We start from the raw sequence: 17,021 nt of genomic DNA, 5'->3' as shown, positions 1-17,021 counted from the left end.
GGAACACTGCTATTATATCTTTGCATTTGTTATCCTCTAGGGATTAGTTTTGATTCTGAATTTTCCTCTCAGTAGTTTTTGTTTACTGTAAAATGGATCCGCAGATGAAAATGCTCTTGGTTAGGCAAAATGTTTTTCTTCTGTGAAAATTTGCAGCTGTGTTGACTGTCATATCACTATGTTCCCTGTTTCAACTGGTTTTTGTTCTTGTAAATCTAGATCTTATATAAAAGTAGCCGTAGATCTGAGAGCTCAAGTGCAAAGTATTATATGACTGTATAGTACTGAGAAACTTTCACAATGGCCACATATCAAACTCAGCGAGTATCTCAGGTTTCCAGTGTTCAGTTATTTTGTTGTTTGTAGTATTGGTCCTAAATATCACTGTTAAATACCTCACTGTCTCTCTTGGCAAAACATTAGTATTCCAGAGTATTCATGTCTACAAGTGAATCACATACTTTATTTACCGGATGCATATACACTGCCCATCCAAAAAAAAAAAAAAAAAAAGTCACTACCTGGATTTAACTAAGCAAATATGTAAGATCCTCCGATTGGACAATTACTGCATTGATGATTATGTTATGTGCTCAAAGAATGAGGTCAGCTGACTACCTGAATATACTGAATGACCAGGTTATTCCATCAATGGATATTTCTTCCCTGATGGCATCATATTCCAAGATGTCAATGCCAGGATTCATCGGGCTCAAATTATGAAAAAGTGGTTCAGGGAGTATGATACATCATTTTTACACATGTATTGGCCACCACAGAGTCCAGAGTTAGACCTTAACCCCATTGAGAATCTTTGGGATGTGCTGGAGAAAACTTTGCACAGCGGTCCGGCCCTAATCAAAGTGCACTATAGAGTGCAATACGTCTGCACTCTATAGTGAGTAGTGGCGCCGATACAGGATGGCTGCCTCCGTGACGTGCTCTGCAGTTGTTTTTGTGTTTTTGTTAGTTTGTCCTGTTAGTTATATTCCTGCAATCAGTTTCACCAGGGACGAATTGCTGGATATTCGGCAACACACATCTCCCGATATTTCACCGGTTTTCGACTATTCTGATGTTTTGCTGGACATTCTTGTCGGCGGAGCGGCTGCGCTGATCACACGCTTCAAGAGGACGCGCAGACGGGGAAAGCGAGCGGGAGCGCTCGTGAGACTCAGAAAACGCAGATTTCGAACGCCGTTGCCTAGCATCCATCTGGCAAATCTCCGCTCTCTACCCAACAAAACGGACGAACTGCTTCTGCTCTCTCCCCCCTGCACTCCCCCCACTCACCATCATGAACAGCACTGTGACTGCAGTGGAGTCATTCAGGTTCCTGGGCACCACTATCTCTCAGGACCTGAAGTGGGACATTCACATTGACTCCATTGTGAAAAAGGCCCAGCAGAGGTTGTACTTCCTTCGCCAGCAGAGGAAGTTTAACCTGCCACAGGATCTGCTGAAACAGTTCTACTCCACCATCATCGAATCCATCCTCTGCACTTCAGTAACTGTCTGGTTCAGCTCAGCTTCTAAATCTGACCTCAGAAGACTACAGAGGGTAGTCCGGACTGCTGAGCGAATTATCGGTACAACCCTCCCATCTATTCAAGAACTGTACTTATCCAGAGTGAGCAAAAGGGCTGTTAAAATCACTCTGGACCCCTCACATCCAGCACACTCCCTCTTTGAACTGTTGCCATCTGGTCGACGCTACAGAGCACTGAGCGCCAGAACGACCAGACACAGGAACAGTTTCTTCCCTCAGGCAATCCATCTTATGAACAGCTGATAATAACTGTGGGACACACTACACTATATATTTATATTTATATACACATACACTTATTTATCCAACACACATACTTAGCGTACAGTTAAAATTTTTCCACATAATATACATGTACATACATAAATGCTCATTTTAATATACCTGCCATACATTGTCAATTTGTATATTGTCAATCCTTACCCACCTATTTGTATTTTTTTGTATTTTTTATTCCTTATTGTGTTTTTTGTTCTGTCGCTGTTATGTTGCACTGCGGAGCTCTGTCACGAAAACAAATTCCTCGTATGTCTGAACATACCTGGCAATAAAGCTCATTCTGATTCTGATTCTGAAAGGTGGTGCAATATATTATTAGAGTGTGTGACTTTTTTTCTTTTTTTTTTGGACGGGCAGTGTATTTGGTTAATTTCTTGAATTTAGCAGCTTAACTATCAGCGACAGCAAAAAGAAACATGGGTCATTATATTAAAAGTGCAAACTGTAAGAAGGTGCTTAATCAGACAAATGAAAGTGTTTATTGTTTTTAATATAGCTGAATGATAATTGTAAGAAACCACAGATTGTGATAAGAGGGGAGCAGTTATAATAAACGCAACTGAAAAAAAAAAAAAAAAACACATAATGGTTAAAACCCAATCGCTATGGTTTTGTGGTTGTATTGAAAAAACAAACAAATAAATATAGCATCTATGTTCCAGGCATTATGAAACAGCATTTTGGTGTCTATCTATTTCATTAAAGGGACTATAAGTAGGAATTACTCCCATCTAGTGGTGAAATTGTATTTTGCATTCAAACTAATTTTGCTCTCCATTGATATTGATTTTAGATAATAAAATACCTAAAAAGTTACTTATTGTCCCTTTAACTGTCAAGTAACTATCCAGACTACAATAATCTGCTCTGTACCTGACAAAGCACAAAGGTGCTTTCGATTGTTATTATAAACATGAAATGACAGCGCACATTTACCCACAAAAAAAAAAGTGAAGAGAAAGTCATGACATTTGCCAAGTGTGGTAACTCAGAATTGGTCCTCTGCTTTTAACCCAACCAGCACCTCTGCTGTTGCGGCTAAAGGCACAATAGTTAACATGATGATAAATAGGTGGCAGACTTTTACAGTTGTTAACAAGACATAGTAAGTTGGGTTTCCACCTTAGAGATAATCACCATATTTATAATGGAACCATCATAAAAATATTGAAAAAAACATATTTACTGTAACTACTGTAAAGCTATATTAAATTAGTACTATGGGATCTCTTTCAATGCTTTCAGAATCCTTTTTTCCTGTATTTTTAAAATGAACATTTAAACAACAGTATTGAACAAAAATAAAATATTTTATTTATCAAAATAAACAGAAAATAGCAAAACTTTGCTAAAGTGATTGATTTGAGCAATAATTCACTTAGATATTATTCACAGCATAGTATTTTAACCAAAGTATTTGTGTAAATAGGCGACATTGTGCTTTTACCCCTTGTTTGGAGACAAGCAAAAAAAACCTCTTTACGATTTATTCCTACACAAAATACGTTACCCCATTAAATATCAATAAAATGTATATATTTCTGCAACCATACATCATTGGGGTAGTGAAAAGCACACACACCAGGGCTCGTTTTCAGTATTATTAACCATTGCATTCTTAATGTAACATTTATTCTTTGTAAACCTTTTCTCTGTTTCATTATTATGCCTCATTTATCTTTTTTTTTCTCACGATAGGCTACATGATGCTTAACTGTCATCATATGAAGCATAAAAATCGTGCAAATGTTAGGCTACTGTTCTCATTCTGTCTCACGTATTGTTTTCCTATTGGTCACTAAACATGTTCCGTCATAAACCCACGTCATCATTTCCGTTTCCGTATATTGAACTGGATGAATCTTGTAAGGCTTTAAATCGCTTTTTGTGTTATTCACGTGGTTTCAAGGCACTTTTAAAATGCATGGATAACAAAGATGAAGACGGGATCTTCCCCTGGAAAACAAAATGTAGCTAGAAAATATGCTATTCTACGTGAATGCATTTATCTGCTGTAAGTAGCCTACAATTTGTCTTGGTGTACCAAGTGTTTGACAGCAAGGCGGTGTTTACGATGGCTGTGCTGTAACACCAGAGTGACTCAGGTTTGGTGCATTGTCTGGCGATGCGATGATGATGGGCTTAGAAATAAAAGATCGTTGTGGTACGTTAAAACTTCTCCACCTTGACTAATGACGATCGCTGGCAATCACTGATTATTTTCATCTGCTCTGCTTGTGCATGACGAAATTCCTGTAAAATTAGAATTGTGGCTATGGAGGAGAGTACTAAAGAGCTGAGGGAAGAGTGGACCTTACTACTCTGGACCACGGTTGCTGTTCTGGTGCCAGTGCTCATCACACTGTGGTGCAGCTTTCAGCGTCCCAAACGCAAAGTTCCACTGAAAGATCTGTTCCGAAAGAGCAAACACGGCTGGCACTACACGGACCTGTTCAACAAGCCGACCTACTGCTGCGTGTGCTCTCAGCCCATCCTGCAGGGGGCGTTCTGTGACTGCTGCGGCATATGTGCGGATGAGGAGTGCATACAGAGGGCAGATCGCACCCTCTCATGTAAGGAGATCATGACCCAGAGTCAGACAGATGGGAAGTTTTACCATCAGTGGGTCAGGGGAAATGTGCCCCTCGCTAGCTACTGTGCCGAGTGCAAACAGCAATGCGGGAATCAACCTAAACTCTGCGACTATAGGTATTTATAATCTGACCACGAACTTTCTTTCTTTCGTTCTTTCAATTAATATAACAGAAAAAAAACAATAATCATGATGCGCAAAAGCCTAAATCAGGAAAAACAGTCTATATTATGATATATTACACTTTTACCATAATTTTGGACAAAACTGAATAACCGTATTTAAGGAGAATATGAAAGGGAAACGGATAAAAGAAAAAAAAGATATATTTCATTCTTTAATTAATGTGGGGAAAAAAGAACAACTGCATTTAAAGGTTTCAAAATTTAATGAACAGTTTGTGAAAATTAATAAGAATTCATTTATGTGTTGAGGAATGAACAAGGGAGGTAAATCAAGTTTCTAGTTTGGGTTTGAACTTTTTAATTTGAGAAAGTAGTACTAATAGGATCTCTATCTATAAAAAACAGCAACAAAATATTTTTGAAAAGAACTGGTTCCCAACTTCCTAGATCCTCCATAGTTTTAACAATATTTACAGAAGTCAAAGTCAATATTTGCAAGAAATTGTTAAAAACAGACAAGTGTTTTTACATCTTAAAGCAAAAAGCATGGCAGAATGGCAACAACTTTAGACACTGTTCAGTAGGAGCAGAGAGCACACAGCCTAGAACAGAACTTGAAAGTGTCTGTTGAAATTCATTTTTGTTGAGGATGTGGCACTTTAAAATAGGCCTATGTCACTGATATTTGAACAAACAGAGCAAACCAGAAGCCTGTCATTTTCTCTTGTGTTTAATCTTTCTAAAGCATGGTTTGATTAAAGAGTCATTAATCCCTGTAATCCAGCAATGGAATGGTATAAACATCATTAAATGTAAATTGTGATAATGGTAATTTGTTATCCAATTACAATTTCAAGGGAATAATCGACAATTATGATTTTTGTCGTAATCATGCAGCCCTAGTGTCAAAGGTAGTGCTAAACTGGTGCCAGAGCCGCTTTTGCTGAGGCTCAAACAAAAAGATTTGCTGATTTAAAAATTTTAAATCAGCATTTTATTTTTTTAAATTATTTGTGCCATTTTTATGATTTATTTATTTATGAGTATATTCTGTGCAAAATAAGAATTTTTATAAGATTTACTATAGATGGTTTGCCATCAGTACAGCTACTAAGGTATCAGTTCTAAGTGCCCTCACTCAAATTTTTTTGTGCTTATTTTGAAATATATATAGGTGTGTATGGTGTCAGACCACAGTGCATGATGACTGCCTTTCTAGTCTGAATGATGATTTGTGTGATCTTGGAGAGTTCCGCTCTGTTATCATACCCCCGTATTACCTCTATCAAGTCAACAAACTCCGCAGAAGACACCCCGATGAGTACAGCAAGGTGAGGATCCATCCAAACACAAACATCTGTAAAAAAAAATTCAAATAAAATAAAATGGCACAACAGAGACATATATTTGTATCTTGTTTTAAGCAAGGCACAGAGGTTATTGGTCCAGAAACAGCTTTTGTTGAAACCAAGCTGCCAAAATGACAATTTTTTTTTTACTTTTTGTTTTGTCTTAAAGGAGACATGCCTGTTTTAAACCAGAGGTATTAAAACAGGGAATAAAATGCCTATTTATTTCTACTAATTCATTTATATTACTTATTTTAAATAATAATCTCTAATAGTTAGAGATTCAGACTTGTATATTCAGACTTGTAACCATCTCTAATGGTTAGAGATTCAGACTTGCAATACAAAGGTTGCAAGCTTGAGTCTCGGGCTGGCAGGAATTGTAGGTGGGGGAGTGAATGTACAGCGCTCTCTCCGCCCTCAATACCATGACTGAAGTGCCCTTGAGCAAGTCACCGAACCTCCAACTGCTCCCTGGGTGCCGCAGCATAAATGGCTGCCCACTGCTACGGGTGTGTGTTCACTGCTGTCTGTGTTCACTTTGGATGGGTTAAATGCAGAGCACGAATTCCGAGTATGGGTCACCATACTTGGCTGTGTGTCATGTCAGTTCTTTACTTCACTTAAGTATGAAACGTTAAGTGTCCCATTTTACATACTTTTACAATATTCTTCACCAGTGTTTAGTGAAAGTTCCTGGCATGTTCATTGTGCTTGTTTTTCCGTATATGATATACAGTAGTTGTTGAGAACTTTAAAGGAGAATTAAAGGGTTCGTTAAACTGAGAATGAAAATTCGTCCATCTTCTACTCACCCTTGAAACATCCTAGATGTATGTGATTTTCTTCTTTCAGAATAATCCAATTGGAGTTATATTAAAAATTGTCCTTGCTCTTCCAAACCTTTCAAAGGGGGTGAGTGGGTGTTTGTTGTCAACAGTTCAGAAGATATAAAGATATAAAGAATAAATTGCATGCATCTGTAATAAAACCTCCCTCACACTGCTCTGGGGGGTGAATAAAGGCGTTTTTTAAAGATAAATATCCAGATTTCAAACATAATAAACACTTTTTTTTTTCTAACATCTGCTGTCTGTCTGATGTGGAAGACAAACAGAGAATTTTAAAGAATTTTTATTTTTAGGTAAACTAACCCTTTAAGTTAGTGTAGTTTTCCTTTATCAATGGTAATTTTTCAGTTTCTAAATGTAATTTATTACATTTAGAAACTACATGTTGACACAAACATGTAATAATCAAACTAGAAGATTTATAGGTATACAAAATGATTAACCGTTAATCAAAAAGCAGTGAAATACATGACAGGTCAGATGTGTAAAAGGGTTTTAGACTGATATCTTTGACTTTTTCAGCATCTTCTGTATGAAATAAATGCAACTTGCATCTCAAGTAACTGCATTATTCTTTAATGCAGTATTTGTGTTTTTTTAAGTGACAAAAGCTTTTATTTGAAATGAACAGTATTTATAGATTAAACAAATATATAAATTAAAAGATTCATAAAAATAAAAATAAAAACAGCTGTGAATAAATTACAAACAGAAGAGTTTTGAAATGATGCAAAATGTCCAAAATAGATCAATCCTTGCACAGTCAACTAAATGAAAATAATGAAAATAACCTGACCAATTGTTTAATAGTTAATATTTTATTTATTTATTTTAGCTTGCTGCAGACTGTGGGAGTGGCTGGACTCCGGTTCTGGTCTTGGCAAACACAAGAAGTGGCAACAACATGGGGGAAGTTTTGCTGGGAGAATTTCGTACCCTCCTGAACCCTGTGCAGGTGTCACTTAATCAGCCAATTTCTCCCTGTTTCCATACACTCTTTTTATTTTGTTTGAAAGATAGATCACATTCTTCCTACTATCTAATGATTAAAACCAGAAGTTTAGTTATTTTGTTTTTTGTTTCTTCCAGGTGTTTGATCTCTCTGAGCTGCCTCCGTCTAAAGCCCTGCAGCTGTGTACTCTTCTGCCCCCCGGCAGGGTGCGTGTTCTGGTGTGTGGGGGAGATGGCACAGTAGGCTGGGTTCTGGATGCCATTGATACCATGAAGCTGAAGGTGAGAACTGTAGCTAAATAGTTGAGTGGACTTAAAAATGTAATACTTTGTATTAAAGTCAGTTGTTGTGGATGTAAACCTAGCTTTTTTCCCCCATGTGTTTTAGCGCTGTAGCATATAATGACTGTACATGTACTGTTTGTGGCCTTGCTAGTAGGATCTGTAATGTCATTATCTGATGCTTGTATTCACATTTTTTGTGTTATTTCATAAAATTTAATTTGTCAAAAAAGTTTAATATTGTCTGTGTTTGTCTCTTTCTCTTTCTGTAAAGGGTCAGGATCAGTTTATCCCTCTTGTGACTATCCTGCCGTTGGGCACAGGCAATGATTTATCAAACTCTTTAGGATTGGGAGCAGGATATGCTGGAGAGATTCCAGTAGAACAGGTGCTCAGGAATGCTCTAGAGGCCGAGGTAGTCAAAATGGACAGGTAAGACCCTGACTTTGCTGTAGAGTCTTGAATTAGGAGGAATGGATTTTGTTATTCAATTTATTTTGTATTTCTGCTGTTAATGTGTTAGGTGGAAAGTTCAAGTTGTCTCCAAAGGAAACTATTTTCGTAAGCCAAAGGTCAGTACATACAATGCATGATCAGCCAGCAGGAGAATGTACCCCAGAATGCAAAAAAAATGTATTTGTATGCCAAGCAAATTTTAACACAACCAATATATTATCATAAAATCCACATGGAAACACAGTATTTGTTAATTGAATCATGGAGTTGTTTTCTTGCTAGGTGTGGTCCATGAATAATTATTTCTCAGTGGGTCCTGATGCTCTCATGGCACTGAACTTCCATGCACACAGAGAGAAAACGCCCTCCTTTTTCTCCAGCCGAATCATCAATAAGGTCTGAGGCTTTTCCTGTCCATCTTTTCATTTTTCATTTCAGGGGATTAAATCGAAAAAGCATCCAAGATTATGTGTCTCATTTAGAAGTCTGCGTCCTCCAGATGTCGCATTTTAAGGCTGAATTCATCATTGGGGGAGTCTCATTTAAGAAAATTAACCATTAAATTGCAAAGTGAAAAAGAAATGATAGTATTTTAAACCTCACAAGGAATAACAGTCAATTTTATAATGGTTACTTTTATTAAATAAGATATCCTTAATGATGTATACAGCCTTCAACATGCGACCTCCAGAGGACGCAGCCTCCGAAATGAGACGCAGCCATTGTTTCTATGTGGCAAGAATGTTCAGTGTGATAAGCTGCATATTTTAGTGTAAAAACATTTATATCTGTAAAACTATCTAACTTCCTTTATTTACCTTAAGTTTGCTTACAGTTTACCTGTTTCAAAATAATTTCTTCAGTGTAAAGACTGTATATAACTGAGAAAATATCATGACTCTGGAGTTGATTTCTACATCCACAATTATAAAAAGGGCCCTTTTTATATGAAATGTCTTTAACTGCTGTGTATTAGCTTTTAAATAAATTTTTTTGATACAATGCACTTATTGTGTACATAAATGTACATATTTTATTGATTTTTTTTTTTTACATCTTTAATTCACTTCTTTAGATACATATATACACTGTTGACCCCTATCCCTGCCCCTTAACCCACCCTTAAACCTAACCATACCACACTAAACCTGCCCCTAATCTTAACTATGTCTCACCTCAGTAGCAACTAAAGTGTTTTGCAATAAAACATGAATGCAGTAAGTTCACTATAAAATCGTATCCATCTACTACTAATAGGACTATTACACAACTTTTCTTGTATCAACACACTGGTAGGTTTGCCCTTTTCATTAAAAACAGAAGTGTTTTGTAATTGCATGTCTTTTCTTACAGGCAGTGTACTTCCTCTATGGTACGAAGGATTGTTTAGTGCAAGAATGTAAAGATCTGGATAAGAGGATTGAGGTAAACATTTAAATTTGCTTACTGAGACAAGTGATTCAAGGGCAAAGTGTTTGCTACTTGTTTCCTTTGTTGTTGTTGGCGTCACATGATTAGCGTGTTCTCTGGAAACCTTAGCTTTGATATGAACTTCCTTCCTCATTGCTGTAGTGTCTCAGTTATGATATAATGATGAAATGCTAAAGCCTGGAATACACTACATGACTTTTAAAATCGTAACACATTTTAAAACGCAGTCATAGAGGAAAAACTGGCCATCGTACACTAAACGCCTAAGGATCAATGGATGGAATCATAGTATGAAGCTGAAAAATCAGAGTCTGTTATCATCACACATGTGATTTTCAATGAAACCTTTGAACTCAAATCTGCGGACTGGCTGTGACTTTCAACAACTAGCTTCAACTTGTTTGGACTGTAAATCAGGGGACAATTGGGGCAAAAATTGTGTAAAGTATTCTATTAGAATTAGTGTGTTTTTAAATGAGTATTCCTAAGGTATACCTAGATGGTTTACTATTTCTGGTGGAAATTTAAAATCCAGATCTGTGCACACTCTAACGATTAATACTGGCCACGACCCATTGCGTGTTGGATGAGGATTAGACTAGAGTTACAAACGTGAATTAAAAGTTTTAAAAACCACTGACATGGCGGATATGTGTGACCGATGGACAAGTAGAGTAAGGTGATCTGTTGGAAAAAATATTTATTTAATGCTATCTGCATTATATTGCATCTGCAACAACGTTGAGATCTTTTATAAAGATACATATATTCATTCATTTTTAAATGTAGTATTATGCAAACACATGAGGAGAACTGAAAGATAATTTCTCTCTAAAACCAAAGGAAATTAAATTAAACAAAATGTGGGTGATGTTACCTGTGAGAAGATGATTGACAGGTCAGGCAGTTTAAATGGTGATAGAATGGCAACAGAGTGCTCTGTTAAATGACAAAGCAGTATATTCCAAAGCGTGCTTACTATTCTGTTACATAATCAAAAGTATGTACTTTTTTCTTCACAAATAGAGTACATACTTTTAGGGCATAGAATAAGGAGGAGAATAGGGACACTGCATATCTCTAACAACAGCTTCAAGCAACAGCTCTTTATTGTTACCTTTGCTTACTGGTTACTGGTGCTTTTGTGAGAACAAGTTATTCTTTCTTAAGAGCTGCGTTGTAATTTCTAAACCGCTAGCAGCACCAATTGGAATTGCAAAACATTGCAAACATGATTACTTTTTCTAAAAGGGTTTCCCAAATATTGCCTTCTCTACCATTGTTCATACAAACAGCTAGACCCAATCCAAATGCCATGTGACAGAAGCTGACATCTGCAGACCCAGCAGTGTTTTACATGTTTTGCGCATAAACCTATAATAGGAGAAAGTATTTCAAAGCTAACACAAAATGCAGTTTTTGAGATTGTCACCTGCATCAATGTGCTGTAACCACTGTACCACAGTCCTGACCAAAAGTGTATTTTTAAGCATTAACTACAGAAAAATCCTGTTTCTAATAGATGTAACTGTGAGTTTATGGTTTCCTTTTTTCGCCACACGTAGGGAAGTTGCTATATTATTATAGTTTTAATGCTCGATGATGCTTAATTGTGCTTCTTTAGCTGGAGTTGGATGGAGAACAAGTTACTTTGCCCAGTCTGGAGGGGATAATAGTGTGCAATATCGGCTACTGGGGCGGTGGCTGTAGACTGTGGGAGGGAATGGGAGATGAACCCTATCCTCCAACACGGTGAGAATTCAAATTACAAAATTTTTTATATGCTTTACATACTCTACTATACTATAATATACAGACTTGACTTTGTCAAGATTTGGTTGAAATTAAATAAAAATGTATACCTATAGATCTGGATCAGAGTAGAATGACCTCTGCAAATATTGCCTGTTTAATTTAGTATTTTCCTTTTTCTTTCTTTAGTGTTGATGATGGTTTATTAGAGGTGGTGGGAGTTTATGGCTCATTCCACTGTGCACAGATCCAGGTGAAACTGGCCAATCCTGTGAGGCTGGGACAGGCACATACAGTACGGGTGAGACAGACAAATGCTCTTTATTCATACAGTTTAAATGGTGCTTAAGTGTGAGTCATGGTTCATCTCCATGGCACTCAAAACACTACAACATCTCCACTTTAGAGTGCCTATAGCAATTTTGTTTAATCAGTTTTTTAAAGTACACAGTCAATATAATCATATATATGTCAATTTAATAAACTTGTTAAAGAGATACTCCACCCCAAAATGAAAATGTTGTCATTGATCACTTACCCCCATGTCGTTCCAAACCCATAAAAGCTTAATTCGTCTTCTGAACACAATTTAAGATATTTTGGATGAAAACCAAACTGTCCCACAAACTTGTGACTGTCCCATAGACTGCAAAGTAAATTACACTGTCAAAGTCCAGAAAAGTATGGAAGACATCATCAGAATAGTCCATCTGCCATCAGTGATTCAACCGTAACATTATGAAGTGACGAGAATACTGTTTGTAAGCGAAGAAAACAAAAATAATGACTTTATGCAACAATTCCTTTGTCAATAGTCTCCTCTGTGTCTGCACATCACTCAAACTGCCTACGCTCTTCTGTCTCAGTCACGCCACAAGGATGTGCTGTTTTCTTTCAAATCAAAGCATAAATACACATAAATGTAAAAACACAGAAGAGCTAAAACAGTTAGTTTTATAGCTAAAGCAGTTAGATTTTTTTTCTTTTTTCACGTTTAAGAAATTTGCATCACTGATTATTTACTGATTATATACTGTTATTTTCCTATTTAATACTGTAAAGATGCTTTGTAATGATATGCATTGCATAATGCACTATATGAATAAAGGGGATTCTTATCCTTTGCTTTTTTTTGTGGTAGCTGGTGTTGAAGAGTTCTCGGATGCCAATGCAGGTGGATGGAGAGCCGTGGGCGCAAGGTCCATGCACCATCACCATTACCCATAAGACCCAGGCCCTCATGCTGTACCATAGTGCAGAACATACAGATGATGATGACTCCAGCGCTTCGGAGGCTGAAGAGCCCTCAGCCGATCACATTGACACAGCTAGCAACACACAGGAAACTGTGACATTGTCTTAGTAAGGCTGTAATCATTCTGTCTGTGCCATTTACACCACAGAAAGTAGCACAGCATGAAAGGAAGTCACCCTGATGTCATAAATGTAAATGTACATAATGTGCATGTGCTGCTCTAGTAATAACATCTGCAGTGGTTATTTCTGGGAGTTTAAAGCCCCTGTCTCTCTCAAGCACAGCTCCTGCAGTTCTCAAACTTTCCACAAGGTGTCTATCTCTGTTGAAACCGGTTTGTAGATTTGTGTGCATAATTTTTTTTTCTACCAGTGATGTTAACCAGAAGCTCAAAGAAGTGGCTCATATTTTAGATATTTTGTTCACAATGGAAGTTATATTTAGCTGTAAGCAATCATAAAAAAGAAAATTCAGTCCAGTGGAGAATGTAAAAAAAAAAGCTGCTTCGACACAAATGTTTTGCACTGATCTTGAGTGCCACAGGTCTGTGAAAATACAACTCACTACAGAAATCTTGTATTTGAGTTGTATATATAAATGAAACTGCAATAATTTTGTTTATGCTGTTATGTTTTGTAAATTTCTTTTGTAAATTTCTTTTGTGAAACCTTTGCACTGCTTGAATCTAGAGTGGATTGTGAATGGGCGTGCCATTGATATCTTATCTCTTATCTTTTGCAACTATTCCTATAACCAGTGTGTTATTGGTTTTGTTTATGAAATGGCAGTAAAATGTTTCAGAGCACTGGAATAAGATACTGTTCTTTATTTTGTTGTTTGCATATGCTGATTATCAGGCATTTTTGTTGTTTTATTCATTGTTCATTTTCTCCACATTTCCATAGATTTGTTACGTTTTTATGCATCCTGCTTGAGTAAAATAGACTTTGCCTAGAATATAACCAACCTTAAAGCGTTTCTGAGTATTTCCTTTAATCCCACTCTTCCAAGCCTTTCTGCTTTCAGTGTAGTTGTAGCATCAGAACAGTAAAGTTCTTGAAAAACTAAGACAAGATAGAAAAGAAAAAAGCTTTTGGAGTGGTAGTATGTAATGTCACAAGTTTCATATAATTATACCTACATCTGAGGCTTTACTAATGGGAACTCTCCCTGAACTAATGTCACCTATCTGCAGGAGTTAGACACATTATCCATTTTTTATTTAATTCAATTTAAAAAAAAAATTTGATTAATAATGAGGTTTTGCTGTTGTAATGTATTTGAACATTTATAATTTGGTTTAGTTAATTTGATCTTCAGAGTTATTTTACTGAAACAATCTTACAGATTGTTAAAGAGAACTGTAATCTAGATGGCAGCCATTATTCACACATAATTTTGAAGGCAATTTTGATACTTTTTTTTTGAAGCTAAAAGGTTTACAAGAGTGTTACATATATATATATATATATATATATATATATATATATATATATAATTTTATCTCAAAGACTAAATATTTTCCCTTTAAATGTTTATCAAAATGTAGACTGCTGTATTCGTATTAAAAAAAGTTTAGTAATTTAAAATGTTGAGAATGCTTCTATACCTTGAGAAAGGATATCAAAACTGTCATGTTGTCATTCAAAATTACTTTTTTGAATATGTTTGTGTATAAATACTGAAGCAGTGGTTGCGATGAAAAAACTTTTTCTTTACAACTGTAATTGCACTCTTTTTCTTTTTACACATGCTCTAAATGTGCAGAAATGTTAATCCATGCATTTATGACCTCAAGGTTAGATTATTGTAATGCTTTATTGGGTGGTTGTTCTGCTTAGAAAACAAACTACAGCTAGTCCAAAATGCAGCAGCAAGAGTTCTTACTAGAACCAGGAAGTATGACCATATTAGCCCGGTCCTGTCAACACTGCACTGGCTCCCTATCAAGCATCATATAGATTTTAAAATATTGCTTATTACTTATAAAGCCCTGAATGGTTTTATTTGAATGAGCTCTTGTTACATTATAATCCTCTACGTCCGCTACGTTCTCAAAACTCAGGCAATTTGATAATACCTAGAATATCGAAATCAACTGCGGGCAGCAGATCCTTTTCCTATTTGGTGCCTAAACTCTAATAACCTACCTAACATTGTTCGGGAGGCAGACACACTCTTCCAGTTTAAATCTAGATTAAAGGCCCATCTCTTTAACCTGGTTTACACATAACACACTAATATGCTTCTAATATCCAAATCTGTTAAAGGATTTTTAGGCTGCATTAATTAGGTAAACCGGAACCAGGAACACTTCCCATAACACCCGATGTACTTGCTACATCATTAGAAGAACGGCATCTACGCTAATATTAGTCTGTTTCTCTCTTATTCTGAGGTCACCGTAGCCGATCAGAGATCTAGAGAGGACCTCTACAGCCCTGAAAGACAGTGGAGACCAGGACAACTAGAGCCCCAGATACAGATCCCCTGTAAAGACCTTGTCTCAGACGACCACCGGGACAAGACCACAGGAAACAGATGATTCTTCTGCACAATCTGACTTTGCTGCAGCCTGGAATTAAACTGCTGTTTTTTCTCCATTCTGTCACCGATGGAGTTTTGGTTCCTTGCCGCTGTCGCCTCTGGCTAGCTTAGTTGGGGTCACTTCATTTACAGCAATATTGTTGACTTGATTGCAAATGATTGCACAGACACTATTTAAACTGAACAGAGATGACATCACTGAATTCAATGATGAACTGCCTTTAACTGTCATTTTGCATTATTGACACTATTTTCCTAATTTATGTTGTTCAGTTGCTTTGATGCATTGTATTTTGTTTAAAGCGCTTTATAAATAAAGGTGACTTGACTTAAATGTCAAAGGGGTTTAAAATGAATAATATTCTCATTGGGAATACTGATAGTTTATCATTTGAAACGTTTGTGAGTGTTAGATGAAATGGGATTCTCTGTATTGAATAATGAAGTTTGAAATATTTTGCACTGACTTCTGTACACTAGAAACATGACACAAGGTTAACACCCTGGCATTGTGTTTAATGTGTAACTAGGCTTGTTTGTATACCCAGATCACATACCAACATATATTACAAGTCGGAGACGATCGAGCCAAAACATTTAATTAAGTTAGAACAAAGAATTCCTTGATCAAACATTTTGCTTTATTTTTTTATTGTAATTATATATATATTTATTATTATTATTATTCAGCACTGAAAACAATGTGAGCTGCACAAATGAACAATCACCATTACAGAAGCAGGATTAAGTCACCCCATAACAATTTCACAAATGTGATCAATACAGCAGAAGATGATAGAGAAAGAACAATTTATCTAGATTATTTTATATTTATTCTTATATGAGACTTGGTCATGTAATGCCTTTATTGGTATCATTCTTATATTTTACTTTGTGTATATTCATCTCCCCAACAATGTACAATATTTCCATTTCAATTTTAAATAATCAGTTACTCTATATGATGTATCAACCAAAATTTTAATATTGCATTAAGCAAACAATTAATTTATTACTACTAAACTTTAACTAAACCTTTCTTTCCACTATTAACATTTTTAACACGCATTAAACACTTGTTGCGTTGACAGAATTACACATAGTGAGGATACTTCGATCAGGAACCAATAAAACTCTCACTGCAGGTGGACTTTGGCCATGTGATAAAACCAACAAATGTCAAGTGCGATCATGTGATGAAGTTAAACACTTCTAACAACTCACAAGAAATACAAAATTCACAGAACGGAGTAAGATTTAATCGTGTCAACATTTGTAAACCTCATATGTACACAGAAATGTACCTTTTCTGAATCTCTGACGTCAATCGTAGCAATTAAGTAAAATATTTTTGAATAATAAACGATTCAAGTGACTGTTGTCTTGCACTGTTTTCAACTTAAGTATTTTCAGCATAGCTGAGCTAGTGTCTCTTGCACCTTCTTAAGTAGTTTCAGACTAAACCAATATTTAATTTACTTTTATTTGGTTAGTAACCATAAAATAGTTCAACTCTAGTCATTATAGCAAATGCAATACAAACCCCTTCGCTTTGATGAGGTTTATTTCCCAGACAGCACCATAGTGTTGACCTGTGTGAA

At 36.1% G+C, this 17,021-nt stretch overlaps 1 protein-coding gene across 3 annotated transcripts; it reads left to right on the top strand.

The window, feature by feature from the left end:
* Positions 1–3,650: 3,650 nt before the first annotated feature.
* LOC132161308 (diacylglycerol kinase epsilon-like) lies at positions 3,651–13,849 on the top strand. 3 transcript variants are annotated; one of them, XM_059571279.1, is made up of 13 exons: positions 3,651–3,842; positions 3,924–3,992; positions 4,094–4,537; positions 5,721–5,877; positions 7,582–7,701; positions 7,836–7,979; positions 8,254–8,411; positions 8,503–8,551; positions 8,718–8,831; positions 9,789–9,860; positions 11,491–11,618; positions 11,808–11,919; positions 12,760–13,849. In XM_059571279.1, exons 3-13 carry the CDS (start codon positions 4,104–4,106, stop codon positions 12,979–12,981), a joined length of 1,710 nt encoding a protein of 569 aa, XP_059427262.1. In that variant the 5' UTR covers positions 3,651–3,842; positions 3,924–3,992; positions 4,094–4,103; the 3' UTR covers positions 12,982–13,849. The 3 variants fall into 3 exon arrangements, with proteins under 3 accessions (XP_059427262.1, XP_059427261.1, XP_059427260.1); XM_059571278.1 differs by having other exon boundaries at positions 3,924–4,537; XM_059571277.1 differs by having other exon boundaries at positions 3,651–3,992.
* Positions 13,850–17,021: the final 3,172 nt, after the last annotated feature.

Source organism: Carassius carassius, chromosome 17 (assembly GCF_963082965.1).
Source record: "Carassius carassius chromosome 17, fCarCar2.1, whole genome shotgun sequence".
NCBI classification, from domain to species: Eukaryota; Metazoa; Chordata; class Actinopteri; order Cypriniformes; family Cyprinidae; genus Carassius; species Carassius carassius.
The sequence above is the reverse complement of the archived record's forward strand: the minus strand, read 5'-3'. Positions and strand labels throughout refer to the sequence as shown.